The sequence below is a fragment of the Littorina saxatilis genome, linkage group LG3, assembly GCF_037325665.1.
Source record: "Littorina saxatilis isolate snail1 linkage group LG3, US_GU_Lsax_2.0, whole genome shotgun sequence".
Lineage (NCBI taxonomy): Eukaryota > Metazoa > Mollusca > Gastropoda > Littorinimorpha > Littorinidae > Littorina > Littorina saxatilis.
This window is the reverse complement of record NC_090247.1, coordinates 32,001,052-32,018,652: the sequence shown is the minus strand read 5'-3', so window position 1 is coordinate 32,018,652 and position 17,601 is coordinate 32,001,052. Positions and strand designations below refer to the sequence as shown.

Here is a 17,601-nt window from a genome sequence, read left to right as displayed (position 1 = left end):
GGGGATTAACTGACTCGAGGAGAAAACGAAAGATGGCGGCGGACTGAGGTTAGAGGAAGGGGAGAGAAAACTAGCTTACATCCGCAATATCCGGTGGGACAAAACTGCTTGAGAAGCATTGTTGGCCACGCGTTGTGCATGCACTCACGTTTGACGGTGGTTGAGGTTATAACAGCAGAAGCAAAGACCATCATCACATGTTTTCGAGGGCAGAATCGTGCAGCCGAGAAATTGTATTTTTAACTTTATGCATGTCATAATTATGAAAACCACCTTTATGTGAGTGACAGGGGATGCTACCGCTCCTTTCACAGCAGACTCTGCACCCGAGTTGTTGGCCTTTAAGTCAACACCGGTGGATTGTGGAATTCTGTTTGTGATGGGGTCTGGTGGTTTCCGATTGTCTCTTTGTTCATGGAAACCTTCGGGTTTGCATAACAGTTTTTATAGGGCTAAGAAATTAGCCCTAACATTTTCAATCCTGTTTGATTGCACTTCGCCTCCCGAGGTGATCGTAGTGTTACGGCACTCGGTTACATGTGTAGAATATGTTTTCACGATGATTCGAGCGTTTCTTCTCCTCGATTGTGCACCTGCCTTTCGTTGAGGATAAGGTTACGAAAACAGAAAGGACTGCATGCCGACAGCAGGTAATTTTCTCCCCCCTTTCCTAACCTAGGTGGTGGGTTCAAGTGCTAGTCTTTCGGATGAGACGAAAAACCGAGGTCCCTTCGTGTACACTACATTGGGGTGTGCACGTTAAAGATCCCACGATTGACAAAAGGGTCTTTCCTGGCAAAATTGTATAGGCATAGATAAAAATGTCCACCAAAATACCCGTGTGACTTGGAATAATAGGCCGTGAAAAGTAGGATATGCGCCGAAATGGCTGCGATCTGCTGGCCGATGTGAATGCGTGATGTATTGTGTAAAAAAAATTCCATCTCACACGGCATAAATAAATCCCTGCGCCTTGAATATGTGCGCGATATAAATTGCATAAAATAAACAAAAAAAAATATTTAAAAAAATCCCTGCGCTTAGAACTGTACCCACGGAATACGCGCGATATAAGCCTCATATTGATTGATTGATTGAGGTAATGTGAAGGTAGCAACCACCTGAATACAAATGCAGTGGACTTTTTGTTGTTGTCGTTTAAAACAAATCAAAATCACCATTCTTCCCAGAATTGCTTTGCCAAATGATCCAAGCGTTTCTTATCCACAAATAGTGCACCTGCCCCGAATCATCTATCTTTATCAGGTGTTTTGAAGGGCGGGTGTTTTGTAAGAAATGTCTATTCTACACGGCAAAAGGGTATGCTGAGGTCGAGGTGAATGTTATCAATGGAGCATTTCTCGCAGTGTGCATACCATCCTGGAAAGTTCTAGTGTGATTGTGCACCGTTTGGTTGAACAGGGAACAATCAGTTCATGCATCCATAAAGGCTGTCCTGAATTAAGCCCGCAATTGACTTCTCGAAGTCTTTTATAACTGAAAAGTCAGTGTCAAAGCTTTGTACAGCGAGCTGCGTAAAGGAGACTTAGCGAAGTCGCCCAAGTAATATCAGGCTTATGGGGCTTAGGAAACAATTTGATGGTTTTATAAGCAACGCTACATTTAATTAGGATAGAATCATTAGGGTGGGTGAGATATATGCGGAACTAATCTCCTGTGAGAATATCCAATAACAGGCATGACAGGAAGAGATGTGCGGAACCCATCTCCTGTGAGAATATCCAATAACAGGCATGACAGGAAGAGATGTGCGGAACCCATCTCCTGTGAGAATATCCAATAACAGGCATGACAGGAAGAGATGTGCGGAACCCATCTCCTGTGAGAATATCCAATAACAGGCATGACAGGAAGAGATGTGCGGAACCCATCTCCTGTGAGAATATCCAATTACAGGCATGACAGGAAGAGATTTGCGGAACTAATCTCCTGTGAGAATATCCAATAACAGGCATGACAGGAAGAGATTTGCGGAACTAATCTCCTGTGAGAATATCCAATAACAGGCATGACAGGAAGAGATTTGCGGAACTAATCTCCTGTGAGAATATCCAATAACAGGCATGACAGGAAGAGATTTGCGGAACTAATCTCCTGTGAGAATATCCAATAACAGGCATGACAGGAAGAGATTTGCGGAACCCACCTCCTGGAGCATATACAATAACAGGCATGACGCAAAGAGATTTGCTGAATCAATCTCCTGTGAGCATACCCAATAACAGGCATGACAGGAAGAGATTTGCGGAACCCACCTCCTGGAGCATATGCAATAACAGGCATGACGCGAAGAGATCTGCGGAATCAATCTCCTGGAGCATATGCAATAACAGGCATGACGCGAAGAGATTTGCGGAATCAATCTCCTGGAGCATATACAATAACAGGCATGACGCGAAGAGATTTGTGGAACCAACCTCCTGGAGCATTATTATAATTATTATATGAAGTCTTATATCGCGCGCGTATCTCCAGACTCGGACTCAAGGCGCAGGGATCTATTTATGCCGTGTGAGATGGAATTTTTTACACAATACATCACGCATTCACATCGACCAGCAGATCGCAGCCATTTCGGCGCATATCATACTTTTCACGGCATATGCAATAACAGACATAAAATCTGTCATTCACGCTGCTCTTGCGCTGTTACATTACACACAAATCACGCCTAAACAATGGCAGGACAGTCAGAAAGTTGTTTAGGCCAACAACAAAAAAGTTGTATGTTTCTGGTAACATGGCTTAAAAAAATAGGGTAGGTAGGTAGGGATTTTTTATTTTTAAAAATTTTTGTTTAGTCAGGGTAGAAAATAACTATACAGTGACGCAAAGAGACTGGACTTACTATACAAAGAGAAAGACGTCACATTACAAAACAAATGAGACAAAAGGGATGCGGAGTTATCCCCCTTTCGTCTGCCGTCTGTTACTTTCGTTTTGACGCTTTTTTGTTGCTTTTTATATTTAGTCAAGTTTTGACTAAATATTTTAACATCGAGGGGGAATCGAAACGAGGGTCGTGGTGTATGTGCGTGTGTGCGTGTGTGTGTGTGTGTGTAGAGCGATTCAGACTAAACTACTGGACCGATCTGTATGAAATTTGACATGAGAGTTCCTGGGTATGAAATCCCCGAACGTTTTTTTCATTTTTTTGATAAATGTCTTTGATGACGTCATATCCGGCTTTTCGTGAAAGTTGAGGCGGCACTGTCACGCCCTCATTTTTAAACCAAATTGGTTGAAATTTTGGTCAAGTAATCTTCGACAAAGCCCGGACTTCGGTATTGCATTTCAGCTTGGTGGCTTAAAAATTAATTGATGACTTTGGTCATTAAAAATCTGAAAATTGTAAAAGAAAATACAAATTTATAAAACGATCCAAATTTACGTTTATCTTATTCTCCATCATTTGCTGATTCCAAAAACATATAAATATGTTATATTCGGATTAAAAACAAGCTCTGAAAATTAAATATATAAAAATTATTATCAAAATTAAATTGTCCAAATCAATTTAAAAACACTTTCATCTTATTCCTTGTCGGTTCCTGATTCCAAAAACATATAGATATGATATGTTTGGATTAAAAACACGCTCAGAAAGTTAAAACAAAGAGAGGTACAGAAAAGCGTGCTATCCTTCTTAGCGCAACTACTACCCCGCTCTTCTTGTCAATTTCACTGCCTTTGCCATGAGCGGTCGACTGACGATGCTACGAGTATACGGTCTTGCTGAAAAATGGCATTGCGTTCAGTTTCATTCTGTGAGTTCGACAGCTACTTGACTAAATATTGTATTTTCGCCTTACGCGACTTGTTTTTTTTTACAAATGCAATAAAAAAAAAAGTCTAGGGTCGGCGGGAAAAAACTAGGTAGGGTCGGGTGACCAGAAACATACAACTTTTTTTGTGTGGCCTTAACAGCGCAACAACGGCGTTAGTAAATTCCAACAAACGGCGTTTAGGAGTATCAACTTAAAATGTAATGCCTGAATTGCATTCTACAATCTTGATAGGTTTTAGCGTATTAACTTCTCTTCTCTATTCTCCTTGCAACACATTAGCTCGCACCCCCACCCTTTTCTTTGAAAAACAACAACAAACAAAAACAAAAAGCTTCCACCGAAACAAAACTGTCGGCCGTGCAACTCGACTTTTGTATTATTTGGTTTTGCTTCACTCATTATTGGGAACAAAGCCAGGGCGCCATTTCCTGGCCTTTTTGGTCAGCGGCAGCTGAAATGATGAAGTGTGTCAAAAAAGAGCTACGGAAGGAATATCACAAAGGACAGAAAAAATCACGAAAAACGAAAGACAGCTTTTCGAAAGCTGCACAATGTTTTGCATTGCCCAAGAGAGACTCTTCGTGCCTCCTATTGAATACTGTCATCTCTACGGTTTCTTTGTTTTGCTTTGCTTGTAGTTCACGCTCTGCCTCATTCTACTTTGTTTCTGCTTCTTCATCATCATCATCATCATCATCATCATCATCATCATCATCATCATCATCATCATCATCATCATCATCATCATCATCATCATCATCATCATCATCATCATCAACATCATCATCAACATCATCGTCGTCGTCGTCGTCGTCGTCAACATCAGCATCATCGTAGTTTACGCTCTGCCTCATTTTACTTTGTTTCATCATCATCATCATCATCATCATCATCATCATCATCATCATCATCGTCGTCGTCGTCGTCGTCGTCGTCGTCGTCAACATCATCGTCGTCGTCAACATCATCATCATCGTCAACATCATCATCATCGTCGTCGTCGTCATTGTTGTTGATGCAGATATCGTTGATGTCATCTTTGTCATCATCGTCGTCATCGTCGTCATCATCATCGTCATCACTGTCCATGCTATTATCCCTGACATCAGCAGCAGCAGCAGCAACAACAACAACAGCAGCCTTTTGTAAATTGCCGATCATGTTCATATAGTTTTCTAGGAGATTGTCACCGTCTTATCTTCATCTTTATAGCCAAGTTATTGCTATGTTCGCATCATTAGCCCGCACAAACCATCGATTCTGCAAGTTGTCTTTCATTATGGGCGAATGAATAGAGAGAAAACAGTTAACATAAAATTGTCAAGGACATTCAACAAATAACGAGACCAGTTATGGACTTCAAGACCTCAACAAGTTCAGAAAGAAGGGCAGACAAGAAATTAAATCAATCGGAATAAATAAACTAAACTATATTTATTGAGGAGATTCCTATAGAATTAACAAGTCGCGTAAGGCAAAATTACTACATTTAGTCAAGCTGTGGAACTCACAGAATGAAACTGAACGCACTGTATTTTTTCACAATGACCGTAGTCCGCCGCTTGTGCAAAACGGAGTGAAACTGACGCGGTAGTGGTTTCGCTGTGCTGCATAGCACGCTTTTCTGTGCCTCTCTTCGTTTTAACTTTCTGAGCGTGTTTTTAATCCAAACATATCATATCTATATGTTTTTGGAATCATGAACCGACAAGGAATAAGATGAAATCGATTTCGGAAATTTAATTTTGATCATAATTTTTATATTTTTAATTTTCAGAGCTTGTTTTTAATCCAAATATAACATATTTATATGGTTTTGGAATCAGGAAATAATGTAGAATAAGATGAATGTAAATTTGGATCGTTTTATATAACAAAAATAATTATTACAATTTTCAGATTTTTAATGACCAAAGTCATAAATTAATTTTTAAGCCACCAAGCTGAAATGCAATACCGAAGTCCGGCCTTCGTCGAAGATTGTTTTAAAAAAGTTTCAATCAATTTGATAGAAAAACAAGTCGCGTAAGGCGAAATTACTACATTTAGTCAAGCTGTCGAACTCACGGAATGAAACTGAACGCACTGTATTTTTTTTCACCAAGAGAGTACAGCTTCGTCAATCCACGCGAGAAGGAAATCGCTCACCTCCCACGTGCAAAACGCAGTGATATGCACACGCCAGAATAGCGCGGTAGCATATTGTGATAAGCAGGAAAGCGCGCTTTTCTATATTCGTGTTAACTTTCTGAGCTTGTTTTGAATACAACCTATCATATCTATATGTTTTTGGAATCAGGAAACGATTAAGAATAAGATGAAATCATTTTTGGATCGATTTCTTAAATTTTAATCGTAAGACTAATTAATCTAATTTCATTAATTGTGATCACATTTTAAGAGTAAACATGACATATGTAATATTTTTAGATTCAGAATGTGATGAAGAATACGATGCAATCAATTTTAAATCTGTTTGCGAAAAATCGATTTTAATGACAACTTTAATGAGCAAACTCATTGATTAATTTGTAAGCCTCCAAGCTGAAATGCAATACCAAAGTCCGGGCGTCGTCGAAGATTACTTGACCAAAATGTCAACCAATTTGGTTTAAAAATGAGAGCGTGACAGTGCCGCCTCAACTTTCACGAAAAGCCGGATATGACGTCATCAAAAACATTTATCAAAAAAATGAAAAAAAAGTCTGGGGATATCATACCCAGGAACTCCCATGTAAAATTTCATAAAGATCGGTCCAGTAGTTTTCTCTAAATCGCTCTACACACACACACACACACACACGCACACACACACATACAGACACACACACACACACACACACACACACACACACACACACACACACACACACACACACATACATACATACACCACACCCTCGTCTCGATTCCCCCCTCTACGTTAAAACATTTAGTCAAAACTTGACTAAATGTAATGAGGGTGTGACAGTGCCGCCTCAACCTTTACAAAAAGCCGGATATGACGTCATCAAACACATTAATCGAAAAAATGGAAAAAAAAACATCTTGGGATATCATACCCAGGAACTCTCATGTAACATTTCATAAATATCGGTCAAGTTGACTATGAATCGCTCTACACACACACACACACACACACAGACACACACACACACAGACACACACATACACACACAGACAGACACACAGACACACACACACACACACACACACACACACATACAGACACACACACAGACACACACACATACACCACGACCCTCGTCTCGATTCCCCCTCTATGTTAAAACATTTAGTAAAAACTTGACTAAATGTAACAAGTCGCGTAAGGCGAAAATACAACATTTAGTCAAGTAGCTGTCGAACTCACAGAATGAAACTGAACGCAATGCAACGCAGCAAGACCGTATACTCGTAGCATCGTCAGTCCACCGCTCACGGCATAGGCAGTGAAATTGACAAGAAGAGCGGGGTAGTAGTTGCGCTTGGAAGGATAGCACGCTTTTCTGTACCTCTCTTCGTTTTAACTTTCTGAGCGTGTTTTTAATCCAAACATATCATATCTATATGTTTTTGGAATCAGGAACCGACAAGGAATAAGATGAAAGTGTTTTTAAATTGATTTGGAAAATTTAATTTTGATAATAATTTTTATATATTTAATTTTCAGAGCTTGTTTTTAATCCAAATATAACATATTTATATGTTTTTGGAATCAGCAAATGATGGAGAATAAGATAAACGTAAATTTGGATCGTTTTATAAAAAACATATTTTTTTACAATTTTCAGATTTTTAATGACCAAAGTCATTAATTAATTTTTAAGCCACCACGCTGAAATGCAATACCGAAGTCCGGACTTTGTCGAACATTACCCGACCAAAATTTCAACCAATTTGGTTGAAAAATGAGGGCGTGACAGTGCCGCCTCAACTTTCACGAAAAGCCGGATATGACGTCATCAAAGACATTTATCAAAAAAATGAAAAAAACGTTCGGGGATTTCATACCCAGGAACTCTCATGTCAAATTTCATAAAGATCGGTCCAGTAGTTTAGTCTGAATCGCTCTACACACACACACAGACAGACACACACACACACACACACACACACGCACATACACCACGACCCTCGTCTCGATTCCCCCCTCTACGTTAAAACATTTCGTCAAAACCTGACTAAATGTAAAAAGGACTGAAACGCATTAACTAATGCCGGAAAAAGGGCAAACAAACGAAATGTATGTAAAAAATAAACTGCAGATTTAAAAACATAAAGAAAGACGAACATTGAGCTATAAGTGTTGCTTTGGAATTCCAATTGCATGTTGCAGCTGCGCGCTGGTCCTTAAACTGTCAATTGCGGGTTCTTCTTGGTTATGTTTCATTCGGAACTTTCTAAAGAACGTGTACTTTAGTACCCTCGTAAAGTAAAGAATTGTCATTGTCATTGTCATTGTCATTCTCTCTCTCTCTCTCTCTCTCTCTCTCTCTCTCTCTCTCTCTCTCTCTCTCTCTCTCTCTCTCTCTCTCTCCTCTCTCTCTCTCTCTCTCTCTCATTCTCACTCACACATATCTCCTCCTGACTTAAAGACGAACATGTCAACTATGTGTGCTCATTAGAGAGAGAGCGAGAGAGAGAGAGAAAGAGAGAGAGAGAGAGATGGGGAGAGAGAGAGAGAAGGGGGGGGGGTGAGAGAGAGAGACATACAGAAAATGGCGCAGAAGGACAGACAGACAAACAGAGACCGACAGATATAGAGAAAGACAAGCACAGGGACTGACGGACAGAGACTAAGATAGAGAAAGACAAGCACAGGGACTGACGGACAGAGACTAAGATAGAGAAAGACAAGCACAGGGACTGACGGACAGAGACTAAGATAGAGAAAGACAACCACAGGGACAGACAAACAGAGACTAAGATAGAGAAAGACAACCACAGGGACAGACAAACAGAGACTAAGATAGAGAAAGACAACCACAGGGACTGACGGACAGAGACTAAGATAGAGAAAGACAACCACAGGGACTGACGGACAGAGACTAAGATAGAGAAAGACAACCACAGGGACAGACAAACAGAGACCGACAGATATAGAGAAAGACAACCGGCACAGGAACTGACGGACAGAGACTAAGATAGAGAAAGGAGCAAGCAGATTCACCGCAGGGTGTTAATTACCCCGAAAACGAGGTTCATCTGTTTCTGTCGAAACAACCTGGTCGCTATGGCAACTGGGTATGGCACGGATTGTGTTGAAGATTGTCTGTTTGTCTCCGCTCGTGATTGGGTTTTCGTGCAAATAGGTTGCAATAGACTAAAATCGTTTATGACAGATTTATTGCCCGTCTGTCATAAATTACTGTTTGATAATGGCTTTCTTCATCGTTAAACTAAATCCAGTTTAAAGAACAAGGCAAAAACAAAAACAAACAAGCCGGGTGAAGCAATATGAAAACATTTAGTCAATCTGTGTCGGCCTGCAACTAAAAACAAGTCATGTGAAGTGATATGAAAACAGTTAGTCAATGTGTCCGCCTGACACTAAAGATCAACACTAAAAAAAACAGCTAACACCGAGACTACATGTACAAAGGCCTAAACCCGAAGACTGAGACGGGTCCAGCTCGTCTCCGCGAAGCATGCGAACGAAGGATCTAATTAACCTATTTTCTTGATAATGATATGTTCGGTTCTGTCTGGCAGTCTGTCTGTGTCCGTTTGTAAGTACTCTGCCTGTCTCTCTTCTTGTCCGCGTTTGTCAGCGCTGGTTCTAGTTCTGTCTTCTCTTTCCTTCAAACCTTATCGTAACGTTCGTTCACACCTTAAATCCCGTATTTATTATTTTGCAGGTCCAGACCCCATCCAAGCTTTCGCCATCGCCAGTGGCTGTGCTGTGGTCATCGCCGTTGTCCTCCTCGCCTCCTGGTACATCTGCAAGAACCGCAAGGTCGCTGCCTACCCGGGCACCTACCCGGAAAAGCAGCCCTACCGGAAAGAATGGATACCCGAAACTGGCCTCCGCATCAGGTGATAATGAATTAAATTGACTCTAATTTATGAATAAAAGTACTGTCCTTCTCGTGTTAGCGATCATGCCGTACAACAAATCAGACCTAGCTGTCAAGCTATCACATGTGATGAGACCTACCATCCACTTTGACAAATATCACGGATGTGCATATACTCTCTGTGCAGAGTTTTTTTTGTACTGAAATAATTTTGTCAGTGACACTTTTTCAACAATAATGTCAATACTGCAGATATTTGGTGTGTGTTCTAGCCAAGATATGCTCAGATCTCAGGTAAGTCTGGGCAGGTCTGACGCGGTGTACTTGACTGCGTGTATGAACTTAAACCCATAACCTTCTTTTCCTAGCGCGCTGCACATGACCGAATGAACACATTTTGTCTTGTGTCGTTTGTGTTAGGCAAACAGTTCACCAGACATTTCAAGTCACAGCTCACAGTCATTTGTCTTAACGTTGCGCACGAATGATTTCAAGTCGTATGTCTTTTGTTTATGATTTATGTCTTTTGTTTTATGTGTTATTATTTTTGATCTCTTGGCCTTTGTCTTAATTATCTTTTGTGTGTTATCTTATGTCGTTTGTCTCATAGATCGTATACTTTCTGTCTTTTATCTTATGTGTTATATTTTTCGTCTCTTGTTTTATGTCTTATGTCTTATCCCTTTGACTTTATTCTATGCCGTGTGTCTTATATATCGAATGCTTTCTGTCTTTTATCTTATCTTTTTCGGCTCTTGTCTTAGGTCTTATATCTTTTGTCTTTTATCTTATGTCGTTTGTCTGATATATCGTATGCTTTCTGCCTTTTATTTTATGCCTTTGTCTTATTGTGTCTTGTGTCTTATGTCGTATGTCTTTCTTTTCTGTCTTTTCAGCAAAAGCTCACCAGACATTTCCAGTCACGCCTCCCACAGCACAGACTCCTCGCCTTTACGGGGCGAGGGGACGAAACGGGGGTTGATCAGCGGGAGTGGGAGGCAGTGGACCCTACCCACTGTGCCACAACGCCACCTCAGCTTTCAGCGCATGCTGTCCCACCGCCTGGACATGTCCAACATCGAGTTCACCATCCAGAGCATCAAGCACAAGGAGCAGCCCGAGCTGGGCAGCATAAAACCTGAGTTGTATAAACAGGTCAGTGAGGATAACGTCTGATAGATTTCATTATGAAGCGCAAGGAAGCGTTGGCAGTTATGACGCGTATAACCATGATATCGTTATTGCATAACAAAACTAGTCATACAACGAGTTCACCATCCAGAGCATCAAGCACAATAGGCAGCCTGAGCTGGGCAGCATAAAGCCCGAGTTGTATAAACAGGTCAGTGATGATAACGTCTGATAGATTTCACAATGAAGCGCAAGGAACTGTTGGCGAGTATGACGTATATAACCATGATATCGTTATTGCATAACACACATTTCCAACATCGATATTCACCATCCAGAGCATCAAATAGGAGCCCAAGTTGGCAGCATAAAGCCTGAGTTGTATAAACAGGTCAGTGATGATAACGTCTGATAGATTTCATTATGAAGCGCAGGGAACTGTTGGCGGTTATGACGTATATAACCATGATATCGTTATTGCATAACAAAACAAGTCCTACACCGAGTTCACCATCCAGAGCATCAAGCACAATAGGCAGCCCGAACTGGGCAGCATAAATGAGTTGTATAAACAGGTCAGTGATTATAACGTCTGATATATTTCATTATGAAGCACAAGGAACAGTTGGCGGGTATGACTTACATAACCATGATATCCTAATTGCATAACAAACAAGTTTAACATCGAGTTCACCATCCAAAGCATCAAGCAGCTGCCCGAGCTGGCCAGGATAAAGCTTGAGTTGTATAAACAGGTCAGTGATGATAACGTCTGATAGATTGCATGATGAAGCGCAAGGAACAGTTGGTAGTTATGACGCATATAACTATAATAGCCTTATTGTATGACAAAGACTTCCAACATCGAGTTTACCATCCAGAGCATTAAGCACAAGAGGCAGCACGAACTTGGCAGCATACAGCCCGAGTTGTATATACAGGTCAGTGATGATAAAATCTATGAGTCCACGGAAATAGGGCGACCTGTGTCCCATAGATGTCGGAAAAGATTATTTTTCCCTGTAAAGTCAACCAATTCGTCTTTTATTTTATTGTTTTTTTAGGTAGTTTATTTTAAGGATAACAAACGTTCTTGGGTCGGGACGATAATAGGATCGGCCAAGGAATCAGAAACGAATTTTTCTTAGGCCTTGAAGTATCTGTTAAACTTTCCTCTTTGTCATATCATACAGGCGTCAGTGGACTCCTTACGGTCCGAACACGTTCCCTGTGGCAAGCTGTTCTTCAGCCTGAAATACCGCCAGGAGGACAGGGCTATCGTCGTCTCTATATCCAGGGCAGAGAATCTACCAGCTAAGGATTTCTCGGGTACCTCAGACCCCTATGTCAAAGTAAGAGCCTTCACAAACCCTCTTCGTGTACATGAGTGTTTATTTAATGTTCGCTCGGTCGTGGGTCGAGCTGCGGTCTGACTGTCTGTCTGTCCACCTGGTTTTATGTGTGTCTTCCTGTCTGCCTGTTGCTTAGTCGCTTGCTCGATCAGTCTGTCCGTGTCTTTGTCTGGTCTCTGTCTTTGTCTGTCTCTGTCTTTCTCTGTCTCTGTCTTTGTCTGGTCTCTGCCTTTGTCTGTCTCTGTCTTTGTCTGGTCTCTGCCTTTGTCTGTCTCTGTCTTTGTCTGGTCTCTGTCTTTGTCTGGTCTCTGTCTTTGTCTGTCTCTGTCTTTGTCTGTCTCTGTCTGGTCTCTGTCTTTGTCTGTCTCTGTCTTTGTCTGGTGTCTGTCTTTGTCTGTCTCTGTCTTTGTCTGTCTCTGTCTTTGTCTGTCTCTGTCTGGTCTCTGCCTTTGTCTGTCTCTGTCTTTGTCTGGTCTCTGTCTTTGTCTGGTCTCTGTCTTTGTCTGTCTCTGTCTTTGTCTGTCTCTGTCTGGTCTCTGTCTTTGTCTGTCTTTGTCTGTCTCTGTCTCTGTCTTTGTCTGTCTCTGTCTTTGTCTGTCTCTGTCTCTGTCTTTGTCTGGTCTCTGTCTTTGTCTGTCTCTGTCTTTGTCTGTCTCTGTCTCTGTCTTTGTCTGTCTCTGTCTTTGTCTGTCTCTGTCTTTGTCTGTCTCTGTCTTTGTCTGGTCTATGTCTTTGTCTGGTCTCTGTCTTTGTCTGTCTCTGTCTTTGTCTGTCTCTGTCTCTGTCTTTGTCTGTCTCTGTCTTTGTCTGTTTCTGTCTTTGTCTGGTCTCTGTCTTTGTCTGTCTCTGTCTTTGTCTGGTCTCTGTCTCTGTCTGTCTCTGTCTGTGTCTGTCTCTGTCTTTGTCTCTGTCTGTCTTTGTCTGTCTCTGTCTTTGTCTGGTCTCTGCCTCTTTCTGTCTCTGTCTTTGTCTGTCTCTGTCTTTGTCTGGTGTCTGTCTTTGTCTGTCTCTGTCTTTGTCTGTCTCTGTCTTTGTCTGTCTCTGTCTTTGTCTGGTCTCTGTCTTTGTCTGTCTCTGTCTTTGTCTGGTCTTTGTCTTTGTCTGTCTCTGTCTTTGTCTGGTCTCTGCCTTTGTCTGTCTCTGTCTTTGTCTGGTCTCTGCCTTTGTCTGTCTCTGTCTTTTTCTGGTCTCTGCCTTTGTCTGTCTCTGTCTTTGTCTGGTCTCTGCCTTTGTCTGTCTCTGTCTTTGTCTGGTCTCTGTCTTTGTCTGTCTCTGTCTTTGTCTGGTCTCTGTCTTTGTCTGTCTCTGTCTTTGTCTGGTCTCTGTCTTTGTCTGGTCTCTGTCTTTGTCTGTCTCTGTCTTTGTCTGGTCTCTGCCTTCGTCTGGTCTCTGACTGTATGTGAGTGTGTCCATTGGTAACGTGTGTCTGTCTTCGTCTGTGTCTTGACTCTGACTGAGTGTGGGTACGGGGTGTGTCTGTTTGCAAGTCTGGCTTTCCACCTGCTTATTTATATGTCTTCCTTGTAGTTTGTTTTCCATGCCTTGCTACCTTTTGAACACGTCCTCTGTTGAGGCGTTTATTTGTCAATAAAGCAGCAGCAAACACTATTGTAAACTTCTGTGGAGCCCACTCACACATGTATGTAGTAGAAATACAGAGATTAATGTATTCTTTCGATGAGTCCTAGCAGCTGCTGCGTGTTTATAATGGCGAGCACGAATGGATTCAAAGATGACATTTGGAAACTGGATCGATTTTTTCACGGAGCAAGACCGAGCACGTTTTCTCCAGCACATGCCAAAAACCAAGGCATACCGTTGTGACCTTTTTTTCGCCGATTTCCCGGTTTACCCGCTTATGGAAGTGAGGATAGGGTCGAGGTGTGTGCAAAATTAAGGGAGTGGGGCGGGGCTGGGGGGGGGGGTAAAAAGCAAAAGGCAAAGCTTGTCCCATAACTATGTTTGGTGGTAGGGGAGCGAGATGTGAGAGATCTCAACGAGTGAGGCGTTATCCTGAAGGAACATATTGTACACCCCGAACCCCCCCCCCCTCCCCCCCGCCCCTCCTCCTACTCGTACTTACATCCAATGTTTTGTTTTTAGTTACACTATCTATTCTTTCCTTTTTTTAAATCAAATTTAAACTGCCCTTTTTGTTGTTCCCTGCCATCAATCTTAATATCTCGTACTGTGCACAACAAACATAACAGCCACACAAGAGCAACGCACACCAATTCTAGCCTGTTTACAATACAATAAACCAAAACCTCTCACTGTAATTAAAACCTTTCCCCTTCGTCCAGGTCTACCTCATGCCAGATCGTAAGAACAAGCACCAGACCAAAGTTCACCGAAAGACCTTGAACCCGGAGTTCAACGAGAGCTTCACCTTCCAAGTGTCCTACGACGACTTGTCCAACCGCATCCTGCAGTTCAGCATCTACGACTTTGATCGCTTCTCCAGGCACGACCTGATTGGAGCCGTCAAGATCAAGGACATCCTCGGCGAAGGCAGCCTGACCAAGGAGACGTTCTTCGTCAGGGATATCTATGCTGCTCAGCAGGTACATTTCTGTGGTTCTTGTTCGTTGATGTTGTTGTTGGTGGTGTTGTTGGTGGTTGTGGTGGTGGTGAAGGTGTCGTTGTTGTTGTTGTTGTTGTTGTTGTTGTTGTTGTTGTTGTTGTTGTTCTTCTTCTTCTTCTTCTTCTTCTTCTTCTTCTTCTTCGTCGTCATTGTCGTCGTCTACGTCGTCATCGTCGTCTCGTCATCATAGAAATTACGTTGAGAAAGACCGAATAATTGGTAGTGAACCGAGGAAAAGGTGACGTCACTTTTCTCGTCTCAGACATCCGGTTTGGAGATATTATGTTGTTTCCTCTCAGAGAATCGTTCCGTTGAAGGGTTGGGGGGGGGGGGGGGGGGGTTACATCGGCATTCTGAGACATCATTGGTCTGATGGAAAGCGATAAGGCGGTCGTAGCACTAAGCGTAATAGGTCGGCTTTGCACATTTGCAGCTCAAAATAGATGTCACGATCTTCACGAATAGGGCTATTATATACACTGCTAATCTGGGCACAGGAGAAGTCATGATAATGGGGTGGACAGGCCGCGCCCATGACCAAAATAAAACAAGTAACCTAATCATATAAGCTAAAAAATAAAAAAAAGTGTTCAATATTCTTGCTTCATCACGTTCAAAATTCTATTTCCCGGGAAGTTTATTTGTTCCACAGTTTTCGTTCTGCAGCTGTTTCTGCTTGCCCTGACTAACTTTACCGAAGGAGTACCAAGTACGCTAACATTATAAAGCTAATGTAAGCCGTATCAGTCACAATAATCTCATGAATCACAATCAGTCTCTCTCTCTCACTGTCTCACTCTGTCTGCAACAGCAAGCCCCATCAGTCGGATCGAGACTCCATCAAAAATCAAAACCTATCCCAATCCCAATTGTTTTGGTTTCTATCAAATCTACCAGCAACAGCAAATGATATCAAAAAGCCATACATTGCTCCATTGCAGTTGGGTGCGTGCAGCGTAGCAAAAACAAACACAGCGGCTACCATTCAGATCGGCGCCAGTGTAAATCGCTTTGAAAGCATTTATACATTTTTCATGTCGCACTAGACACAGGTCAGCGGGTATCATGACCAAATTGTATGAAATCAATCGATGCGCCATACCTTCACATGCTCCGTTGTCATGGTGATTCGTCAACCGATTCCTCTGGGTCGCACATGGCTGATTTTATTAACTGCTCCCCGTCTGCGCAACTTCCGGTACGCGTGAGCGCAGCTTCCGGAACTAAGAACGACAAATCGTTTGTTGTATTGTGCCGTGTGTGTAGTGCTTTGTGTGTGGTGATTGTTGTTTTTAATCTTTGTTGTATCAATGGGGTTTTGGGATTGATGTTTTCGCGGCGGTGTGTGTGTGTGTGTCTGTGTGTGTGTGCGTGTGTGTGTGTGTGTGTGTGTGTGTGTGTGTGTGTGTGTGTGTGTGTGTGTGTGTGTGTGTGCAAAAACATGTACCTACCAAACATCAATGTTGTTGTTTTAGTGGCAAAAAAGAGGACAATATAACACGAGTATGTCAAGCTTTTGATCCTTACAAAAGAAAACAATGTGATTTCATGTAAAAGTACCGCAAAATAAACCGTTCGTTTCCTCATAAGCTTCTTCTTTATGTTTCTCAGGTGTTGCTTCCGCTCCAAACCTCCCCCCCCCCCCCTCTTTCCCAGAACTATCCTTGTGATTACGTTTACTTAATTTCTGTAGCCTACTTATCGTTTGGTTTCTTTCTGCATATCTCATTATCTTTCTATTTCTTTTTTAAGTTCTTAAATGTCTTATATGTCTGTTGTAAATTCGCTATGTTCTGTAATGGTTTCAACATTGAGCAAAGACTCTCTCTCTCTCGTTCTCTCTCTCTCTCTCTCTCTCTCTCTCTCTCTCTCTCTCTCTCTCTCTCTCTCTCTCTCTCTCTCTCTCTCTCTCTCTCTCTCTCTCTCTCTCTCTCGTATTCTATGAGAACGGCGATTACACGAGATTAATCTTGTCCAAATAGATTGAGTTACACTTCACAATGAGTTTAAAATTGTAAAATATTTTTTGGCAACACACAAAAGTTCCGTAATTTAAAACTTATGACAAATTAAAAACGTATCCATCATGGTTGATTTGTTTCTTCCTTATTTGCAGGAGAAGGCGGATATAGGGGAGGTAATGCTGTCTCTTTGTTATCTGCCCACTGCCGGACGCCTGACCTTGACCGTGGTCAAGGCTAGAGGACTCAAGGCCATGGATATCACAGGAAACGCAGGTATTTACATTTAATGCCTTTTAATCTTTTACTGTGTCGTTATTTGTTTTGTCTACAGGGAGGTTTTTAATAGGGGGAAAATCACACTTGGCGTTCTTCTTCATGGCAAAACCTCTGTCTCTGTCTGTTTCTATGTCTCTGCCTCTCTCTCTTTGTCTCTGTCTTTGACTCTGTCTGTCTGTCTCTCTGTCTGAATCTCAGACGGTTTGTATCTCTCTATCCCTGTCTGTCTGTCTGTCTGTCTGTCTGTCTGTCTGTCTGTCTGTCTGTCTGTCTGTCTGTCTGTCTCTCTCTCTCTCTCTCTCTCTCTCTCTCTCTCTCTGTCTCTCTGTGTCTCTCTGTGTGTGTGTGTGTCTCTGTCTCTCTCTTTCTCTGTCTCTCTCTTTCTCTGTCTCTCTCTTTCTCTGTCTCTCTCTTTCTCTGTCTCTCTCTTTCTCTGTCTCTGTCTCTCTCTCCCTCTCTGTCTCT

At 42.0% G+C, this 17,601-nt stretch overlaps 1 protein-coding gene across 1 annotated transcript in view; it reads left to right on the top strand.

Moving 5' to 3' along the window:
• Positions 1–17,601, top strand: part of LOC138962155 (synaptotagmin-10-like) — a 78,297-nt gene that overhangs the window by 40,887 nt on the left and 19,809 nt on the right. The window contains exons 2-6 of the mRNA XM_070333880.1: positions 9,671–9,848; positions 10,726–10,984; positions 12,154–12,312; positions 14,616–14,876; positions 17,013–17,133. Of these exons, the coding sequence (XP_070189981.1) occupies positions 9,671–9,848; positions 10,726–10,984; positions 12,154–12,312; positions 14,616–14,876; positions 17,013–17,133 (978 nt within the window). The remainder of the gene's footprint in view (positions 1–9,670; positions 9,849–10,725; positions 10,985–12,153; positions 12,313–14,615; positions 14,877–17,012; positions 17,134–17,601) is intronic.